The 22,130-nt window shown below is 44.1% G+C and overlaps 1 protein-coding gene across 1 annotated transcript in view; it reads left to right on the forward strand.

Annotated features, from left to right (window-relative positions):
* Positions 1-22,130, forward strand: part of inppl1a (inositol polyphosphate phosphatase-like 1a) — a 236,145-nt gene that overhangs the window by 187,096 nt on the left and 26,919 nt on the right. The window contains exons 12-19 of the mRNA XM_068033038.1: positions 287-483; positions 1,814-1,931; positions 3,163-3,259; positions 7,482-7,620; positions 11,444-11,543; positions 11,636-11,724; positions 12,761-12,842; positions 16,383-16,472. Coding sequence (XP_067889139.1) covers positions 287-483; positions 1,814-1,931; positions 3,163-3,259; positions 7,482-7,620; positions 11,444-11,543; positions 11,636-11,724; positions 12,761-12,842; positions 16,383-16,472 — 912 coding nt within the window. The remainder of the gene's footprint in view (positions 1-286; positions 484-1,813; positions 1,932-3,162; positions 3,260-7,481; positions 7,621-11,443; positions 11,544-11,635; positions 11,725-12,760; positions 12,843-16,382; positions 16,473-22,130) is intronic.

Below are 22,130 nucleotides of genomic sequence, written 5' to 3' on the forward strand. Positions count from 1 at the left end.
AGTCTCGCACCATCCTGACTTGGACACATATTGGCCGTTCCTTTGTTGCTGGATCAAAATCATACACCTCCCTTTCTAACAGCACTATGGGAGCACCTTCACCACACTGACTGTGGTGTTTCAAGAAGGTGGCTCATCACCCCCTTCTCCAATGCAATTAGAGATGGGGGATAAATGCTGGCCTTGCCAGCTACACCCATATCCCATGAATGAAAAATAATTTTAAAAATGTTGATTGTTCAAATCAATTCTCAACTGCGTTTCTCTCAAAAAAAAAAATGAATAGGAAGCGCTCCTCCTCCAAAAATCATGGCGTCCTGGCTGATATCCAAGGGCCTTGGGAAAACCCTGGATGAAACTACAGTCACCATTCCACACGACATCTACGTCATCGGGACTCAGGAAAACTCTGTTGCGGACAAGGAGTGGGTGGATTTTGTACGGGCCAGTTTGAAAGAATGCACTGACCTGGACTTCAAACCGGTAAGGTGTATAGTGTGTTGTTCAGCTTGTCCTTGTGGGTGGAGGCCAAAGGAATGCCTGAGCCAGTGGAGGGGGAGTCATAATCCCTCTTCCCTCCACCACCACCCCCCAGCACCGCCCCCCCCTCTCCCCCGCCATCTCCAATATTTTGAGAATGGCCAATGCTGCATTGGCACACCATCTCCATTGCACTCCCAAGAACCTCTGTCCCTCGTCTTTGGGCTGCAGGTTTGCTACGTGAATCTATGAGGATCCTACTTGCTCTTCGGACTAGGCAAGTCGGCATTCACCCAGCTCGGTCCACTTTCTGCCAAGTTGGCCAAATCTTCTTCAACTCCATCTTCCCCAATGTTATCCAAACCTAACTCTGCCACTAAGGGAGAGAGGAGGGTGAATGGGAGGAGAAAATGGGGATAAGGAGGTGAAACTGCAAGGGAAGGAATAGTGTGGGTGGAGAGGAAGGAAAGTGAGTAGGGGAAGGGGAAGAGAAGAAATATAAGTTTTCACTCAGGATGCTGAACAATTATTTTTAAAAATGAACAGTTTAGGAAGATCTGAGCTTAAAATCTCTGATTTCTGCAGTTAGCTGATCTCATTGGCACCTGTGATAGGCTGAGAAAATTCAGCCAGCCCTCCAGATCCTGATAGCTGGCACTTCACAGGATCGATTATCAAACAAAACTTGATATCTAGGCATTTAAGGAAATATTGGGACTGGTGAGGAGATAGGTTTTATGGAGCATCATAAAGGAGGAATGAGAGGGGTGGAGAGGATTAGGGAGAGAAATCCAGAGTGGAAGGCTCAGACAGCTGAAAGCACAACCACCAATGGTGGAGCAATTAAAATCGGGGATGCACACAAGGTCAGAATTGGAGTACAGCAGATATCTTGGAGTGTTCTTGGGCTGGAAGAGGTCATGGAGGTGAGGAGGGGCAAGGCCATGGTGGGATTTAAAAATCAGGATGAAAATTTGAAGGTTGAGTGCAAGGGGTGGACAAGACAGGAGTAGGCTTGGTAATGTCCTTCATGGAAGGGAGCTTACCACTCTGCTTGATCTACTTGTGACTACAGTCCCACACTAGCATTATTAACGCTTGATGCCCTCTGAAGTGGCCTAACAAGCCACTTCATTAGGAACAGGAGGAGGCCGTTCAGCCCCTCGAGCCTTTCCCCCACTCAGTTCGATCAGGGCTGATCGGTGCATCAACTCCACCTGCTCCTGTTGGTTCTATATCTCTCAACCCACACAACCAAGGTCTACATTTAAATTCGCAGTGCCCCTACCAAGATTCGAGTTTTTGTGTAGTAAATGCATTCGTTTGTTCACAGATTGCAATGCAGACGCTTTGGAACATAAAAATTGTAGTCCTCGTTAAGCCAGAGCATGAGAACAGGATCAGCCACATCAGTACCTCGAGTGTGAAAACTGGAATAGCGAATACATTGGGTAGGTAACCAAATAGTGCTAGCAGCTATTGCAGCATGTTAGCCTAATGGTCATTAATCACCCATTAGTGATGAAGACAACAACAACTTGAATTTATATAGCACCTTTAACATGGTAAAACATCTCAAGGTGCTTCACAGCGCAAAACAAAATTGAATTCCAATAAGGTGATATTTAGGCAGGTGAGGTAGGTTATAAGGAGCATCTTAAAGGAAGAGGTTTAGGGTAGAGGCCTCTGAAGACTGGTGCGATGAAAATTGGGAATGAGCAAGAATCCAGGATTGGAGGAGTGCAGAGATCTTAGGGCTGGAAGAGGTTATGGAGATCAAGCTACAGGAACAAGGCTCACAAATAGCTGTAGGTGTTGAAAGATTCCTGCTACGTCACAAGCCTAAACTTTAGGTCATCCCAAACTCTTGAGCCCCAGCTGAGTACATTCATGGCTTGCATCCTTGCCAACCTTCCATCGTCCTCCAGAGTATCAGCTGCAAGCCAAGTGTACTCCATTGTGTTTTCAAGGGGTCATCTGTGGCTGTATATCCCTGGATAACCCTCTGTTTCTCCAGCTCAGGATTACTGCTGTTTCTATGTTCTGTCACTGAGGCACGTCTGTCACCCATTTTGCTCCTGACGTCTGGAGTCTCTTTGCAAAATCACTTGGCCTGCTTGCTCTCTTTGTCTTCAAAATCCTCTTGAAATTTTATCACTTGCCTTCCCTCTTCTCCTGCATCTTATGCCAAATTGCTTTGGTTCCTGCTCAGCATCCACCTCTTCCCCCTTGTACTGAGATCTGTGCATTTCTCAAATTCTGACCTCTTGGGCGTCTCCAATATCCTTCACTGCACCACTGGTGGAGCCCTAAGATCTCTGCACTCCTCCAATCCTGGATTCTTGCTCATCCCCAATTTTCAACGCTTTAGTCTTCGGAGGCCTCGACTCTAATGCCTTCAGCTGTCTAGGCCCTAACTTTGGGAATTCTTCCCCTAAACCTCTCCACCTCTACCTTTCTCTTTAAGGAGTCCCTTCCAATCTACCTCCTTTAATCAAGCTTTGGTTACCTGCCCTAATATCTCCTTGCGTGGCTCAGTGTCAGCTGTAAAATTATACTCCTGTGAAGCACCTTGGGATGTTTTACTATGTTAAAGGTGCTGTGTAAATGAAAGTTGTTCTTTCACCAGATGAGCGTGCGAACAAGTGTCATTTGCTAAAAGTATTTCTTCATTACCCACAGGTAACAAAGGCGCTGTTGGTGTTTCTTTTATGTTTAATGGAACTTCATTTGGATTCGTTAATTGTCACTTAACGTCTGGTAATGAGAAGACTGCGAGGTAGGTGTAATCAGAAAGATGCTTAATGAGGAACGACCTGGGACAAAGGTGCTTCTGGTCATTTGTGTGTTGGAAGCATCATAAATGCAGTGAGAAGATTCTGTCTGGTCATTTTGTGCTTGCAACAGTGTAAATTAATCAAGAATATAAAAACAGATTGTAAGAGCTTTTACAAGTATATTTTTAAAAAAGGACAGTTGCTAAAGTAAATGTTGGTCTCTTAGAGGCAGGAGAAATTATCACGGGAAATGAGAAAATGGTAGAGACATTGACAAATATTTTGTGTGTGCTTTCGCAGTAGAAGACGCAAGATACACAACAGAAATAGACAGCAACCTAGGGGCTAATAAGAGTAAGGAAATTAAGGTAATTATCAGCAGAGGAAAAGTACTGGAGACACTTAAGGGACTAAAATCCAACAAATCCCCAGGACCTGATGGCCTACATCCTAGGGTTCTAAAAGACGTCACTGGTTATGATTTTCAAAATTCCCTATATTCTAGAATGGTCCCAGTGGATTGGAAATTAGCAAATGTAACACTGCTGTTCAAGAAAGGGAGAGAGAAAAGGGGGAACTACAGGCCAATTTGCCTGACGTCAATCAGGAAGATGCTGGAACCTATTATTAAGGAAGTCTTAACAAATTTATTAGAGTTATTTGAGGATGTAACTCGTAGGGTAGATAAGGTGGAACTCTATGTAGTTATAGAGTTATACAGCACAGAAACAGGCCCTTCGGTCTGTCGTGTCTGTGCCGGCCATCAAGCACCTATGCTTGGATTTCCAAAAGGCATTTGATGAGGTGCCACACTAAAGGTTAATATGTAAGCTAAGGGCTCATGGAGTTGGGGGTAATATATTAGCGTGGATAGAGGATTGGTTAATGAACAGGAAGCAAAGTACAGGGATAAACAGGGCATTTTCAAGTTGGCAGGCTGTAACTAGTGGAATGCCGCAAGGATCAGTGCTGGGACCTCAGCTGTTTACAATCTATGTGAATGACTTAGACGAAGAGCCAGAAAATAATGTATCTGTTTGACAATAGAAAGCTAGGTGGGAAAGCAAACTGAGTAGGACACGGAGGCTGCAAAGAGATAGGTTAAGTGCAACAAGGCGGCAGATGGAGTATAATGTGGGGAAGTGTGAGGTTATTCACATTGATACTAAGAATAGAAAAGCAGAATATATTTTAAAAGGCATGAAACTTGTAAATGTTGTTCAGAGGGACTTGGGTGTCGTCGTACAATGAACACTGAACGTTAGTATGCAGATACAGCAAGCAATTGGGAAGGCAAATGGCATGTTGGCCTTTATTGCAAGGGGACTGGAGTACAAGAATAAAGAGGTCTTGCTACATTTGTACAGGGCTTTGGTGAGCCCACATCTGGAGTACTTTGTGCAGTTTTGATCTCCATATTTAAGGAAGGATATACTTGCCTTAGAGGTAGTACAGCTTGGTCCCTGGGATGAGTAAATTGGACCTGTATTCTCTGGAGTTTATAAGAATGAGAGATGATCTTGAAATATACAAGGTTCTGAAAGGGCTTGATAGCGTAGACACTGAGAGGTTGTTTCCCCTGGCTGGTGAATCTAGAACATGGGGGCACAGCCTCAGGATAAGGGGTCGATAATTTAGGACACAGATGAGAAATGTCTTCACTCAGAGGGTTGTGAATCTCTGGAATTCTCTACCCCAGAGTGTATGCTCCATCGTTGAGTATATATAAGGCTGAGATATAGTTTCTTTAGTGTTTGAGGGAATCGAGGGATATGGTGAGTGGGTGGGAAAGTGGAATTGAAGCTGTTGATCAGCCACGATCATATTGAATGGCAGAGCAGGCTTGAGGGGCCATATGGTTAACTCCTGCTCCTATTTCTATTATGTTAAAACTGTCTGATTTTTTTTTTTCCCACTGAAAGCATAATGCAAGATCAAGTTTTCACGGGAATGATGAACTCTTCTCTCTGTGTTTATTGTGTCAGTGGGACTCAACAGCTGGAGGAAGGCCCTTCTCCGGTCTGGCTGTAATTGAAAAAGTATGATTGCTGCATTTGAAGTATTACAAATACAGAAACTGTTAGAAATACACAGTGGGTTGAGCAGCATTTGAGATTCAATGGAGGGAGCCCACCTGAAATGTTAATCTCTCACTTTCAGGTGCTGCCAGGCCTACTGTGTGTTTCCAGCATTTTGTATTTTAATTTCAGCTGGGCTGTGCCTGCATTTTCATCTATAAAATCCCATGCTAACGCACAATCTAGGCTAATAATTCAGTATGGTACTGAGAGAGCGTTGCACTGTCTTTCGGGTGAGATATTAACCCAAGGCCCCATCTGCTGTCTTAGTTGTCATTAAAAAAAATCCCATGGCACTGTGCCCCAATGTCTTGGTTACTAATTATCCCTCAACCAATATCACTAAAACATTATCTGATTATTTATCATAATGCTGTTTGTGGGAACTTGCTGTGTTCAAATTGGTTGTCATTTTTCTCACATTACAACATTGACTATGCATCAAGCATAATTCAGTGAGTGTGATGCACTTCGAGACATCCTGAGGTTATAAATGGTGGTCGAGTAATGTAAGTACTTTGTACAGCCTAAAGAATGAAGCTTTTAACTCTTCACATCTGTCATGAGCTAGATGCTAAGAGCTAGTATATAAGAGTAGGCTGCGGTGATTTGCTGTCTGCAATTGAGAATTTCAGAGGTAAAAATGTATGTTCACATTCCTTACCTTGTTGCTGTAAGAACCCCACGCACAATGAATTACTTTCAAAGCAGAGTGTTAAGTTAGCTTTTCCCAATTGCACTACCACACACTTCTCCGAATTGAACTCCATTTTGGTTGATTGGCACAGTCTCAGTGGGCCGAAGGGCCTGTTTCAGTGCTGTATTTCTCTATGACTATATGTTGATAAACATGGCATTTTGAGCTTGGAACATCCACACAAATAGCAGCTAATGTAGTTTTGATGGTGTTGATTGAACATGTTAACTAAAATATTAGGAGAACCTCTGCTGCTCTTGGATTTATATCTTGGCATCTTCAACGTCCATCAGACAAGGCAGACAAGTCCTTGGTTTAGTGTCTCATCCAAAAAATAATAAGGCAGCATTTCTTCATGAGAAATGTCAGATTATATGTTTGTCCTGGAGAGTGCCTAGCACCAATTGAAACAAATTGACCAGGGATATTCAACAGCACGTAAACAATGGTGGATACGGCATAATGCTGAGCATGCAGGATTTTTTCTTTCATTTCATAGGATGTGGGTGTCGCTAGCAAGGCCAGCATTTGTTCCCAATCCCTAATGTTCTTGAGAAGATGGTGGTGAGCTGCCTTCTTGAACTGCTGCAGTCCATCTGGTGCAGATACACCCACAGTGCTGATGAGGGAATTCCAGAAGTTTGATCCAGCGACAGTGAAGGAATAGCGATATATTTCCAAGTTAGGATGGTGTGATGCTTGGAGGGGAACTTGCAGATGATGGTGGTCCCACACATCATCTGTCTTTGTCCTAGGTGGAAGAGGTCACGGGTTTGCAAGGTGCAGTCTAAGGAGCCTTGGTGTGATCTAAGCTTCCACAACTCTCTGGGATAGAGAATTCAAGATTAACAGCCCTCTGAGTGAAGCAATTTCTTGTCATCTCAGTCTTATATGGTGGACCTCTTATCTTGAGACTATGATCCCTAATTCTAGACTCTCCAGCCTTACTCATTTGTAATTACTGTGTGCACACCCACCTCCTGATCCAGAGATGAGAGTGCTCGCAACTAAGTCAAGCTGGCTCGTTGTGAGAATGGCAAGAAGTTATGAAGCGGGTTTTTCTTAAGAATATTCCTGTGATCACAGTTCTGGAAGATGAACTGGGGCTAGCCAGGACAGGAGGTGATAATTCTTATCTGGATATTTTAACATCTGGTGGGGGTGAAGAGGAGCGTTTTAGTTTATATGAGCTGCGTTAATGATGCCGAGCCACCAGTCTCCTGAAGGATCTCGTATTGTATTTCTTCACTGCAGCTTTTCCTATGACAAAACTTCGATCCACTTGTCTAAGACATTTGGTGGTGCTGCTGTGGCCTGTTTGTAGCCTTTAATTGGGGCACCAAATAGTCCCATTCAAAAAGAAGTGAAACCAAACAGGATAAAGTTAAGAATGGAGCAGTGAACCAGAATAAAAACCTGTCTTTTTCCAATCCTGTTTGTCTCACGCAGACGGAATCAGAATTACTTGGATATCCTGCGGTTACTTTCTCTCGGTGACAAGCAGTTGAGTTCCTTTGACATCTCATTACGATTCACACATTTCTTTTGGTTTGGGGACCTCAATTATCGGCTGGATATGGAACTACAGGTAGGTGACAGCACAGTACTCATTTGAGAATTCACCTGTTAGCATTCCAGCTCGTTCAGGTGTATAGATACACTGGTCTTGGGTCCTGTTCCTATCTCACCCAACTGGCTGTTCATTAATGCATACAAGCCTAGGCAGAGGGCATTAGTTGGCGATTAGACCACATGAGGTGTTGCAGCCAATTCTTGTACAGTCTGTTATGGACAAGTAGGAGACGATAGATGGTTTCCCCTTTCACCCCTCAAAAAGTGTTTTAACCCTGAACGGTTCAATGATTGACAAACAGACAAATGACAGATTTTCTTGTAAGTTTAGAAGAAAGATAAATGTTTATTATACAATACCCGAAAAAATAAACTGAACTTCACCTGCTCTCATGCGCATACAGACGCATACACACAAGAGGTAGAAATAAAAAGATAACATGCGTTAAGGTCTAATAATTTTAAGAGTTTGCTGTAAAACTTGATTGAAGAAAAGGAAACTCGGAAGGTTCAGAAGGACGGATGTGTTGTAGTCTTCTCTGGTTATTTCTCAGTTGCCAAAGTCTGGTTCAATTTCTCAGGTAGGGAGGTGATGATATTAGACCAGTCTCTGCCTTCATGTAGTTTTAGATGGAGATCTTAAGCAGGGTTCTTCCTCTTCGCTGGTAAAAGATAGAATTCTCGCTTTTGAACTGAACTGAATTAAAACCGACACTGACTCTGAAATGAATTAAACTGACGTGGATTCTGCTGCGGTTGCTCCATGCCGCACTGACAATTCACTCGTGCGCCTCAGGTCTGTTTCTGTTTTTTTTCAAATAAGTTCATTATATAGTTTACAATTTTTCCTACGTGGGCATGACAAACTTGATCATGTGAAACATGGTGCCAACCCTGATCCACGTCACATGTACTTTATGCTGGCGTTACATGCCTGATGTTTTTTAGTTCTTTGGCCCAGAAGCACTGACACCGATGATAGCAACCCGATCACCACACTGTCCATCATCTGTCTTGGTGCTGTTTCAAACATGTGGCCTTCTTGGCCAAAACGGTTCAATTTCATACTTGTTAACTTGCTTACCAACACCGTCGGGTGGAGCCCTTGCAGGTTGTCTTGATAACATGAATTGTAGGCCCTTTGATTTACTCAGCTCTCTGTTGATGAATGCATTGTTCGGACTGATTTATACTCTGGCACAAACAAAAGACACCCCATTATTAAAAAGTTATTACCTAAAAAGAAATTGTCACATTTTATAGGTGGAGGGGAGAGCCACCTTCAGACCTACGTTGCATGTACTGTTGGAGGTCCTAGGTGAAGGTCAGTGTTGGTGTAGGGATGGTAGGGTGGTGTGGGGGAGGGAGATGCCACGTTACATATTTTCCTTTGTTGTACTTGCAGTAGGACCTCTGTTATCCTGAAAGCTTATTGCAGGCATCCAGGCTTGCTTTCGCATCAGTCAGCTGAAATGCGATAGAGTGTTCCTAATTGATTTTCCACAGCCTCTTGACCCAGCTGGATAAATCTTTGTCTGGATGTTGGGTACCTACTCAAATTTACTGTCTGCACAACTGTGATATTTAGCTTCCAGGTCACTGGGTGTCTGGATTTGTTCTTTAAAATTTGTTCATGGGATGTGGGCATCGCTGGCATGGCTTGCATTTATTGCCCATCCCTAATTGCCCTTGAGAAGAGATGGTGAGCTGCTGTGCTGAACTGCTGCAATCCTTGTGGTATAGGTATCCCCATAGTGCTGTTAGGGCACGAGTTCCAGGAGTTTGACCCAGACAGTGAAGGAATGGCGATATAGTTCCAAACCAGGTGTGACTTGGAGGGGAACTTGCAGTAGTGATGTTCCCAAGTGCCTGCTGCCTCCTTGTTCTATGTTGGGATTACTGGTGTGGAAAGTGCTGTTGAAGAAGCCTCGGAAAGTTGCTGCAGTGCTTCTTGGAGATGGTACACATTGCAGTGTGCTGGTGGTGGAGGGAATGAATGGTGAAGGCGGTGGATGGGGTGCCGATCAAGTGGGCTGCTTTGTCCTGGTTGGTGTCGAGCTTCTTGAGTGTTGTTGAAGCTGCACTCATCCAGGCAAGTCGAGAGTATTCTATCACACTCCTGACTTGTGCCCTGTAGATGGTGGGCAGGCTTTGGGGAGTCAAGAGGTGAGTTATTCGCCATAGAATTCTCAGTCTTAAACACTGCGACTACAAGAGCAGGTCAATGTGGTTGGTCCAGTTAAGTCTCTGGTTAATGGTGACCCCTCGCAGGTGGGGGATTCAGTGATAATGTCTTTGAATGTCAAGGGGGAGATGGTTACTCACTCTCTGGTTGAGATGGTTATTATCCAGCATTTATGTGGCATTAATGTTAACTTGCCACTGATCAGCCCAAGCCTGAATTATGGCCGAATCTTGCTATATGCAGGCACAGACTGCTTCATTACTGATCGGTACTCCATCCACCACCTGCTTCATTCTGAGGAGTTGCAAGTGGAACTGAACGCTGCATAATCATCAGCAAACATTCCCACTTCTGACGTTATGGAAAGTCATGGAGGAAGTAGCTGACGATGGTTGGGCTTGGGCCATAACCCTGAGGAACTCCTGCAGCAATGTCCTGGGACTGAGGTGATTGACCTCCAACAACCACAACCATTTTCCTTTGTGCTAGCTATGACTCCTGGTGGAGAGTTTTCCCCTGATTCCTATTGACCAGTTTTACCAGGGCTTGTTGATGTGAAGGGCAGTAACTCTCACTTCACCAGCAGCAATGAAGCTGGTAACAATTGTTCGACACAGTTCCCTACCACCCCCCACCAAATTATTTTTTTTGAAATGGAGCAGAAAGGGTTGCATCTCGATGCAGAGTATGGCTGTTTTCGTATCTTCGCATTCTTCCCTCGGAGAACAGTGTGAAGTAATGAGAGGATTCTTGGGCTGATTAACAGTCTGACGCGATGCGAATGCTCCTTTCACGGCCAGAACCAGCCAGTAGGTGGAGTTAGCCCTTTAAGGCAGAAGGGCCTTATGAGCTTTCATGACACACAAGATTGGAGGGGTTGTTACCCAACCTTCCTATATTCAAATTGGAATTCCAAGCTGGAGCTCCTGCCAACTCACTGGGCTGTCTAAAGTAAGGTCCAAACTCTGGGCCTCCTGACCCGGAGGTGGAAATGGTACCGCTCAGCCAAAGGCTCACTCACTTGGTGGGATAATCCAAATAGACCAGTTTATAACTGTTCCATCCCGAATGTTCTCCCTGTTTGCTGTTGGTTACTGGACCACAGTTACACAGGGGATACACGTCCCCCATCCATAGTTCAGGGTCAGTGAGGTGAACAGTAGCAGTTCCCCCTCTCCCCTGCCTTTATTGAGGAGATGGTGGCAGAGTGGTAATGTCACTGGACTAGTAATCCAGAGGCCCAGGCTAATGCCCTGGGGTCATAGCTTCAGATCCCACCATGGCAGCTGGTGGGATTTAAATTCAATTAATTAATAAAAAATCTGGAATTGAAAGCTAGTCTCACTAATGGTGCCATGAAACTATCATCAATTGTTGTAAAAACCCAACTGGTTCACAAATGTACTTTAGGGAAGGAAATCTGCTGAATTTACCTGGTTTGGCATACATGACCTATAGCAATGTGGTTGACTCTTAACTGCTCTCTGAAATGGCTGAGAAAGCCACTCCGTTGTCAAGGGCAATCAGGGAGACATTAGCGAACTTGGCATAGACGTGGAATTGAAATGGACCTTATGGCCTGTGTGCCTCAGTGCATCACTCTTTATTGCCTTGTTTGCCTTCTGATCTCTTTTCATTGTCTTTCCCTGTTCAGGACATACTGAATTATATTAACAGGAAAGAGTTTGAGCCTCTTCAGAAAGTTGACCAGCTGAACCTGGAGAAAGAGAAGAATAAAATATTTCTTCGATTTTGTAAGTACTGGTGTTACATTGTCTGTTGCTCATGGCCAAGGCTGGATCTGAAAGGTTTCATTCCATTGTTTCCTTCTGCGTCCTGCCTGTAGATGAAGAGGAGATCACATTCCCCCCGACGTATCGATATGAGCGAGGTTCCCGGGATGTGTACGTTTGCCACAAGCAGAAGCCTACCGGGGTACGTAAGGGCTTTCCTAGTCCTTTAAAAATTACTGATCTTGCAGTCATTTTCTCTATCCCACCCCTATTGTCACCATCCACAGTAAAGTGTCGTATTTATGTAAATGTTAGGGCCACTGGCTTTTAATTAATGAGTAACTCTAGATGTATTTTAAGAAAGAGAATCCTAGAACTTGAGCTCATAAAAGGTTGTAAATCTTGGGACTGCTCAGTCGTTGAGTATATACAAGACTGAGATCGATAGATTTTTAGGTACTCTGAATCGAGGGATATGGGGATAGGGTGGAAAAGAGGAGTTGTGTTGAAAGGTCAGCCATGGTCTTATTGAATGGCAGAGCAAGCTTGATTTGAGAGTGGCATTCCACACCTCATTTTTTCCATGAAAATGCAGTAGCCTTGCTTTGAGACCTGGTGCTCCCCTATAATAGATACCGGTTAGCAGTGACTGTACAGAATATGCAGAAAACACTCGGCAGGTCAGGCAACATGTGGAAAAAGAAACAGTTGAAGGTTCAGGTTGGTGACCTTTTGTCAGTGCACACTCAGTGCTTTCCTCTGCAATCAAAGAAGCACAAGTAATCTTCCTTTGAGTCTGGCTCAGCTTTCAGAAGGTTTGGCAATTGTTCCTTTTCACTTCTTCCCTACCACTTAATAAAAAAACACTTGGGTTCTGACCGGTATTTCACCTGATGCCACCAATAATATCAGCTGGCCATTCCGCTTGCTGGTTTTGGAACTTTTTCTTCATTCATGGTAAGTGGACGTCACTGGCAAGCGTCTATTGTCCTTAAGGTGGTGGTGGGTCACCTTTTTTCATACAAATAGTGGCTTGCTTGGAGCTTTCATCAGAACTGGAAGATACTACCAACGTGCAGTATTTAATTTGGCCATTCGGCCCTTTGAAAAAGGTGACTGATAGGCAGGTAAAACTGAAGCAGGAAAAGCTGGAAAACTGGAGCAGGATCAGGCAGCCCAAGAGCCTGGCACAATAAATGAGATAGCAGTGTAAATGCAGGTGTTCTTTCTACCAACAGGTCCGCACAAACGTTCCGTCATGGTGCGACAGAATTTTGTGGAAATCATACCCTGAGACCCACATCATTTGCAATTCATACGGTGAGTGAAGTGTCCTCATCCCCTCTACTTTGATAACGCCTACGAGTGAGCTCTTTGCTTATTAGCATACATTCTGTTGAATTACTCCGTTATCATAAATGTCAAACAGTTCAGTTTGTGAACAGTTTTATTTAATGGCAATAGGAGTAGGCCATTCGTATCAATGTACCTGCTAAAGGAGCCAGAAGTTTCATCAAAGTGGCAGATTTTCAGGAGCATCTTAAAAGAAGGAAGAGTGGGAGCGATAGAGAAGTTTAGGGAGGGAATTCCAGAGCTTGGGGCCCAGACAGCTGAAGGCATGGTCACCAGTGTTGGAGCAAAGACAATCAGGGATGTACAAGAGGCCAGAATTGGAAGCGTGCAGATATCTCTAAGGAAGTTACAGAAATAGGCAGGGTGAGGCCATTGAGGGGTTTTAACACCAGGATGAGAATTTTAAATTGAGGCATTGGCCGACTGGGAACCAGTGTTGGTCAATGAGCACAGGGGTAATGGGTGAACATGATTTGGTTCAAGTTACGATATGGGATGCAGAGTTTTGGATGAGATCAATTTTACGGAGGATGGTAGGTATTTTTTGCCTCCCCTACCTGGTGATCGTTCCTGCCATTAATCACTCATGTTGGAAAAGTGCTTCCGGGCATCAGTCTCTATAAGGTCGTCTTTCATTTGTTGCCTTCAAAGCTGAAGAGACCCAAGTTTTTGTGAGGGAATATTGAAGGGAAGAGAAAACTGATTGTTTGTTGCTGATGTGGGATGGTGCCAAATTCTCTATGGGTTGTTGGAATGACAAAGGTACATCATAAATCAATTGAATGTTGAACTGTTGAAGCTTCGTGCATAAGATGTTGAACTCAAATTATGTCTGCCTGCAAGGGGTAGTATGAAAGATCCATAGCACCTTTGCAAAGAGCTGGGGTGCCCTAGCTAATCATTTTTCCACTGCAGGTTATTCTTCATATTTTTCTGGGATCTTGCTGTTCCCAAATCGACCGAGTAGATGCAGGAAGGATGTTCTCGATGGTGGGGGAGTCCAGAGCCAGGGGTCATAGTCTAAGGACACAGGGTAAACCTTTCAGGACTAAGATTTCTTCACCCAGAGAGTGGTGAGCCTATGGAATTTGCTACCACAGAAAGCAGTTGAAGCCAAAACATTGTATGTTTTCAAGAAGGAGTCAGATATAGCTCTTAGGGCGAAAGGGGTCAAAGGATATGGGGAGAAAGCGGGAACGGGTTACTGAGTTGGATGATCAGCCATGATCATCATGAATGGTGGAGCAGGGCCGAATGGCCTACTGCTGCTCCTATTTTCTATGTTTCTATATTTGCCCACCCAAAACCAGCTGCTGCATTTTAAAGTAATTAATTACGTGAGGCAGTTTGAGGGACGCAAGATCTAAATGCAAGCCTGTTCATTTTAATATTTCTTCATTTTACATTTATATTTTCTTTTCCCTTGTTTTTCGTATGTACAATTCCCTTCTCGTTGTCCCCCCCCCCCCCCCCCCCACCACCACCACCCCATCCCACTCTAGATTCAACCCAACCCAAACCACACCAAAGAACAAGCGCATGTGGTCTTCATCAGTGTCTGGTTCTTCATGGAATCAGATACCTAGTAATCACAGAATCAGATCCAAAATGCCACAAGGAACCAGCTGTTGCGATTCAGCATCAAAACCTCAGCGACTGAGAAATGCTTTCAAAACTGATTTTTGCAGTCTAGTGTCTCACGGACATTGTGTGTGGTGAACGTACCCCTCCCCCACCATAACCCTCCCACCCCCTTCAAACAAGAGCCTGCTAGAATCTCTGCCTGTATATAATTCTTGGCCCTGGCTTATGTGAGACAGTTAATATACGTGTGTATATATTTACGTTATATAGAATAGAAGTTCACCTTAGTGCCTTGCTGCTTTCGCTCCTTCGAATCAAATGCTATTTTCCCTGGGGGCAGTGGTCATATAGTTTACACGTTCACTGGTCCTCGCATCAATTGTAATGATATAGATAATTGCAGGAACTATGCTGACTTCCCTCCCTGTATCTTTTTTTTTAAACTCTCCCCTTATTGCTGCTTTTGCCTTGAGCGCATTCCATGCTTGTTGGTTGCTTTTGGGATATAAAGAGAGAACTTGCATTTCTACAGTGCCTTTCACATCTCAGGATGTCTCAAAGTGCTTCATAGCCAATGAAATGCTTTTTTTGAAGTGTTGCTGTTCTGTAGAAAACATTGAGATACTTTCTCAAAGTGATACAATGCTACATTTATGGAAATATTTCTTTAGCCTACAGGCACTTTTAAGATTTGGCAGGCATGTGCTGTTGTTACTAGATTCCCAGCAGTAGCTGATGATGAGAAGGGATGTATTGCGCTTTTGGGCGACTCTACAAAGCCAGAGATCCTGTCCCAAAGTACCCCTCATATTTTGAAATAAAGAAAAGAACTTAAAATCCATATAGTACCTTTCTCATCCTCAGCATTTCACAACCAATAAATCACTTTTGATTTCTTGGAAGCAAATGTTGCAATTTATGCACAGTAAGATTACATTAGCATCAATGGAATGTCTGACCAGTTCATCTGTTCTTGGTCTTGATTGAAAGAAGAATGTTGGTGAGGAGGCCTGTGAGTATTGCCTTGGGATTGTTAACATCTGCAGCATGGTCTTATGCTGCCTTGCTTTAACACCTGATATGAAGGGCCGCAATTCCTGCTAACACAACACCCCCTTGATGCTGCACTGGAATGTCAGCCTAATTGATGTGCTCAAGTCCCAGAGCGGGGTTTGAACCCACAGTCCTGCGAGTCAGAGGCGAGTGTGCTAGCTCGTGAATAAGGTGACACAGCATAGGCTCAGAACAGAATTATAGTGTGGCGGTCCCCAATGTTTGAAACAAAACCAAACTCTCCCTTTCCCTTGCCCTCATCTGCAACTCTGTTACTTGCTCTGCCAAATATTTATGCAGTTCTCTTGAATTTTCTGACACTACCTGTCTCCCGGAGCAGTTTCGCACCTCCCCCACCTACACCACCCATCCTCAAACCCTGCCCCCCCCCCCGCCCCAACCCTGAGAAAATATGGTCACTTATCATTAAATTGTAAGCCAAGTTGAATACTAATTAGTCAAACTTGGGTCATGCTCCCTTTGTAGACTTTGTGATTGTCATACAAATTGTTAGGTTTCAGTTTGTCTGTGATCTTGAATAGCTCAATATGATTTCCCTTGAGCCGCCTTCTGTTAAATGTAAGCCTTCCTAATTTCAGTAGATCTAGAGAGATCGGGTACATGTTAAATTAGTGACCATTCGTAGTGGGGATTAAGGGGCTACCTTGAATTGACTGCTCTGCCAAATGTCTCCAATATTGGAGCGCAGAGACCGATTTAAAAAATAAACCATCTGAACAGACATTAGATACGAAAGTACAGAACAAATTAAGGCTATTCAGCCCATCAAGACCAATCCTGCTGTTGATGGTGTCTGTGGACCACACCTGCTAATAAGTTATATTTTATGTTTATTTTTCTCTCCTTCAGGTTGCACGGACGATATTGTGACAAGTGACCACTCACCGGCCTTTGGTACTTTCGAAGTTGGTGTGACATCGCAGTTTGTATCCAAAAAGGGTGAGTGTGTTTACATGGGGGCTTCAGAACAGTGAAGATGCCAATCAGCCCCTCGAGGCGGTTCCGCTATTGCATTAAACTTCAACTCTATTTACCTCGCATGATCCATGTACTTTGATACCCCGTCCCAACAAAAATATGTTCATCTCGGTCTTAGATGTTTTCAGTTGCCCCTTGCCCCCACTAGTGACCTTTTGGAGAAGAAGAGAGTTCCAGATTTCCTCCAGTACCTACTCGAGTAGCATTGACGTGTGAACCCGAACGATGAATATCGTCATGGTATTCAACCAGTGGTGGGGTCAGGGGAGGGTTAGAGTGGTGGGAGAAGCCATAGCTGAGCCAAACCTGTCCTCATGCAACTTCCATCAGGGGGTTGCAACCGCCATCAGGAGCATGAATGAATCCAGATAATGCTTCACTTTTTGGTCCCAAAGCCCAAGACCAGTTATAGCACTCCTATTTGCTGCTGCTGTGTGCCTGTCTGACCCAGTATCACGCCGGGTAATGCCTGTTGCTCACTGTGTAGCACTGTGGTCTTTGAGTTCAAAGGTTACGGGATCAAACTCCATTCCAGGTACTTGAGCCTCATAATCCAGGCTGGCACTCTATTGCAGTACTGAGGGAGCAGCATGCTGTAGGAGGGGCAGCACTGAGGGAGTGCTGCGCTGAAGCAGTGGCAGTGTATCGGATGAGACATTAAACTGAGGCCCCATCTTCCCCTTAAGGTGGGCATAATAAAATCCCATGATACTAAACGAAGAAGAGTGCAATAGTTATCCCTGGTGCCCTAAGGCAATGTTTATTCCTCAAGCAACATCACTAAAAGAACAGATTAGAGTACTGTGTGCAGTTTTGGTCTCCTTACTTGAGAAAGGATGTACGGGCACTGGAGGGGATGCAGAGGAGGTTCACTAGGTTGATTCCGGAGTTGAGGGGGTTGGCTTATGAGGAGAGACTGAGTAGATTGGGATTATATTCATTGGAATTCAGAAGAATGAGGGGGGATCTTATAGAAACATATAAAATTATGAAGGGAATAGATAATGTTGCTAATGTTGTCCCCTTGTTTAAGAAGGGTAGCAGGGATAATCCAGGTAATTATAGACCGGTGAGCCTGACGTCAGTGGTAGGGAAGCTGCTGAAGAAGTTACTGAGGGATAGGATCTATTCCCGTTTGGAAGAAAATGGGCTTATCAATGATAGGCAACATGGTTTTGTGCAGGGAAGGTCATGTCTTACCAACTTAATAGAATTCTTTGAGGAAGTGACAAAGTTGATTGATGAGGGAAGGGCTGTAGATGTCATATACATGGACTTCAGTAAGGCATTTGATAAGGTTCCCCATAGTAGGCTGATGGAGAAAGTGAAGTCGCATGGGGTCCAAGGTGTACTAGCTAGATGGATAAAGAACTGGCTGGGCAACAGGAGACAGAGAGTAGCAGTGGAAGGGAGTTTCTCAAAATGGAGACGTGTGACCAGTGGTGTTCCACAGGGATCCGTGCTGGGACCACTGTTGTTTGTGATATACATAAATGATTTGGAGGAAAGTATAGGTGGACTGATTAGCAAGCTTGCAGACGACACTAAGATTGGTGGAGTAGCAGATAGTGAAGGGGACTGTCAGAGAATACAGCAGAATATAGATAGACTGGAGAGTTGGGCAGAGAAATGGCAGATGGAGTTCAATCAGGGCAAATGCGAGGTGATGCATTTTGGAAGATCCAATTCAAGAGTGAACTATACAGTAAATGGAAAAGTCCTGGGGAAAATTGATGTACAGAGAGATTTGGGTGTTCAGGTCCATTGTTCCCTGAAGGTGGCAACGCAGGTCAATAGAGTGGTCAAGAAGGCATACGGCATGCTTTCCTTCATCGGACGGGGTATTGAGTACAAGGGTTGGCAGGTCATGATACAGTTGTATAAGACTTTGGTTTGGCCACATTTGGAATTCTGTGTGCAGTTCTGGTCGCCACATTACCAAAAGGATGTGGATGATTTGGAGAGGGTGCAGAGGAGGTTCACCAGGATGTTGCCTGGTATGGAGGGCGCTAGCTATGAAGAGAGGTTGAGTAGATTAGGATTATTTTCATTAGAAAGACGGAGGTTGAGGGGGGACCTGATTGAGGTGTACAAAATCATGAGAGGTATAGATAGGTTGGATAGCAAAAAGCTTTTTCCCAGAGTGGGGAATTCAATTACTAGGGGTCAGGAGTTCAAAGTGAAAGGGGAAAAGTTTAGGGGGGATATGCGTGGAAAGTTCTTTACGCAGAGGGTGGTGGGTGCCTGGAACGTGTTGCCAGCGGAGGTGGTAGACGCGGGCACGATAGCATCTTTTAAGATGTATCTAGACAGATACATGAATGGGCAGGAAGTAAAGAGATACAGTCCCTTAGAAAATAGGCGTCGTGTTTAGATAGAGGATCTGGATCGGCGCAGGCTTGGAGGGCCGAAGGGCCTATTCCTGTGCTGTAATTTTCTTTGTTCTTTGTTCTATAAGATACAAGTAGAGAGGATGTTTCCACTGGCAGGTGAAGCTAGGACAAGAGGGCATAGCCTCAAGATTAGAGGGAGCAGATTTAGGACTGAATTAAGAAGGAACTTCTTCACCCAGAGGGTTGTTAATCTATGGAATTCCTTGCCCAGTGAAGTAGTTGACGCTACTTCAGTAAACGTTTTTAAAGCTAAGGTAGATATCTTTTTGAACAATAAAGGAATTAAGGGATACGGTGAGAGCGCGGGTAAGTGGATCTGAGTCCACGAAAAGATCAGCTATGATCTTATTGAATGGCAGAGCAGGCTCGAGGGGCCGGACGGCCTACTCCTGCTCCTAGTTCTTATGATCTAGTCATTACCACGTTGTTTGTGGGAGTTTGCTGTGTGTAAATTGACACTCGCTATTTCCTACATTATAAAAGCGACTACGTACCTATTAACTCACCCGGTGAGTGGTGAGAATGTGGAACTCGTAACCACCTAGTTGAGGCACATAGCATAGATAAACACCTGAGTAAGGAAGGAATAGAAAGCTAAAAACAAACAAGAAATGCTGGAACCACTTCCGAAGAAGGGTCACTGACCCGAAACGTTAACTCTGCTTCTCTTTCCACAGATGCTGCCAGACCTGCTGAGTGGTTCCAGCATTTTTTGTTTTTATTTCAGATTTCCAGCATCCGCAGTATTTTGCTTTTATTTTAGGAATAGAAAGCTATGTAGGTTGTGAGTGTTGAAGAGGGATAGGAGGTGGCTCGTGTGGAGAACAAATTCTGGCATAGAGCTGTTGGGCCGAGTGGCCTGTTTCTGTGCTATAAATGCTATGTTGTACTTCATTGACTGTCCTGCAACCCTGAAAGGCTGCTGCTTTCCTTTGAGGATAACACATTTTGACTACTTAAATCAGGATTTCTACAAGTTAATAGTGTGAAGCAAGTCTTTCCTCACTCCATAGATTGAAAGAAATGAAGAGTTAACAATAAACTTCTGACACTTCAGCAGCCTGAGTGTGTCCAGAGGTTTGACTGTGGGTGGGTTGTTGTCTGTAGTATCTATAGCTGCACGTGAATTGTTCATGGTTGTGACTGCGTGTGTGTTGCAAGCAATTAAAAAGAAACTGCGTCATTCATTGTGAATATGAGGGGCCTGTTATTAGTGTTCTGTATTGTTACTTGAAGCAGCTGGGAGTGTTTGCTGGGGTCACAGCTGATGCGAGTGCAGACGGACACGGCAGCATTGATTATGTGAATGCGATCCCTTGTCATTCATGCTTCCATGTGCCATTAAAGGTGCTTCTGGCGAGCACTGCACTCATGTCTGCTGTGGTTGGGTGGTGAATAATAAAGCAAGTCGCTGAAAATAGCTTAGAGCATGGAATTGATAAGCGCATTGTAACCCAGGCTTTATCAATGTGACAGCCATCACATTGAAAGGGTATGGTAGCATATTGGTTTTGTTACTCGATTGGTAATCCAGGGGATTAATGATCCAGAGAAGTGAGTTAAATCTCACCACGACAACTGGGGAAATTAAATGAAGTTCATTTTTTTAAAAACTGGAATAAAAAGCTAGTATCAGCAATGATCATGAAACTACCAGATTGTCATATAAACCCACCTGGTTCCCTAAAATCCTTTTGAGAAGGAAATCTGCCATCCTTACCCAGTCTGGCCTATATGTGACTCCAGAATTTGTTTAATATGGTTGACTTTTAACTGCCCACTGAATTGGCCTATTAAGCCAGTCAGTTATCAGCCTTGTCAGTGACACCAATATCCCATGAATTAAAAAAAAAAATACTAAAACTAGTCACCGCTTGTCTCGAGCATTTTAATGTGATTTTTGAGGGACTTTTTCATCTTCTTGACGTTAGCTGGGACATTGTTCCTCTGCTGCTAGGCATATCCTTGAATCTTGCCCGAATGACCATATGTGAGCCCAGAAACATTAGCTATTTGACCATGGGTACAGTTTGAACCAAATTTGATTCTGCTGTTGTCCGACATTCACATGTGATGCTGTGCAGTATGGTCTCTCGATAGGTGATCAGGAGCAGGGAAGCCCGGATAGTTACCTCTGCTTCTCTCTGTCTCTCCACTGAGGGCATTTATAAGACTTAGCAACCATTGCTATGGCTGAGATCAGCAAACTCTGCTTGGGCTCGGGATCAGATTTGAGAGTGGTCTGGTCCGTACATCTCAGTGATGTATTTACTTGAGAACATAAGAAATAGGAGCAGGATTAGGCCATTTGGCCCCTCGAGCCTGCTCCGTTATTCAATTGTAGCCTTAATTCCACTTTCCTGCCTGCCCCCCCATAAATCTCGACTCCCTCGTAGATCAAAAATCTGTCTGTCTAACTCAGCCTTGAATATATTCAATGACCCAGCCTCTGCTGCTGACTGGGGAAGAGAATTCCAAAGAGTAATGACCCTCTGAGAGAAGAAATTCCTCCTGATCTCTCTCAAAAGGGGGACCCCTTATTATGAAACTGTGCCCCCTAGTTCTAGATTTCCCCCACCCAGGGAAACATCCACTCAGCATCTACCCTGTCAAACCCCCTCAGAATCTTTTATGTTTCAATAAGATCACCTCTCAATCTTCTAAACTCCAATGAGCATAGGCCCAACCTGCTCAACCTTTCCTCATAAGACGACCCCTTCATCCCAGGAATCAGTCGGGTGAACCTTCCCTGAAATGTTTCCAATGCAAGTGTATCCCTCCTTAAATAAGGAGACCAGAACTGTACGCAGTACTCTAGGTGCAGTCTCGCTAATGTCCTGTACAGCTGTCGCAAGACTTGCCTACTTTTATGCTCTATCACTCTTGCAATAAATGCAAACATTTCATGTGCCTTCCTCATTACTTGCTGTACCTGCATACTAACTTTTTGTGATTCATATGCAAGGCCACCCAGATCCCTCTGTACCCCAGCATTTTGTAGTCTCTCTCCATATAAATATTCTGCTGTTCTATTCTTTTTGCCAAATTGGACAACCTCACATTTTCCCACATTATACTCCATCTGCCAAATTTTTGCCCACTCACTTAACCTATCTATATCTATTTGCAGACACTTTGTGTCCTCCTCACAACCCACTGAATATTGGTGGGGTGTGTCTAATTGTGCAGTTGGTGGGGTGTGTGTGAATGCGATGTAAGGTTTAAT

This window comes from Heterodontus francisci, chromosome 6 (genome assembly GCF_036365525.1).
Source record: "Heterodontus francisci isolate sHetFra1 chromosome 6, sHetFra1.hap1, whole genome shotgun sequence".
Lineage (NCBI taxonomy): Eukaryota > Metazoa > Chordata > Chondrichthyes > Heterodontiformes > Heterodontidae > Heterodontus > Heterodontus francisci.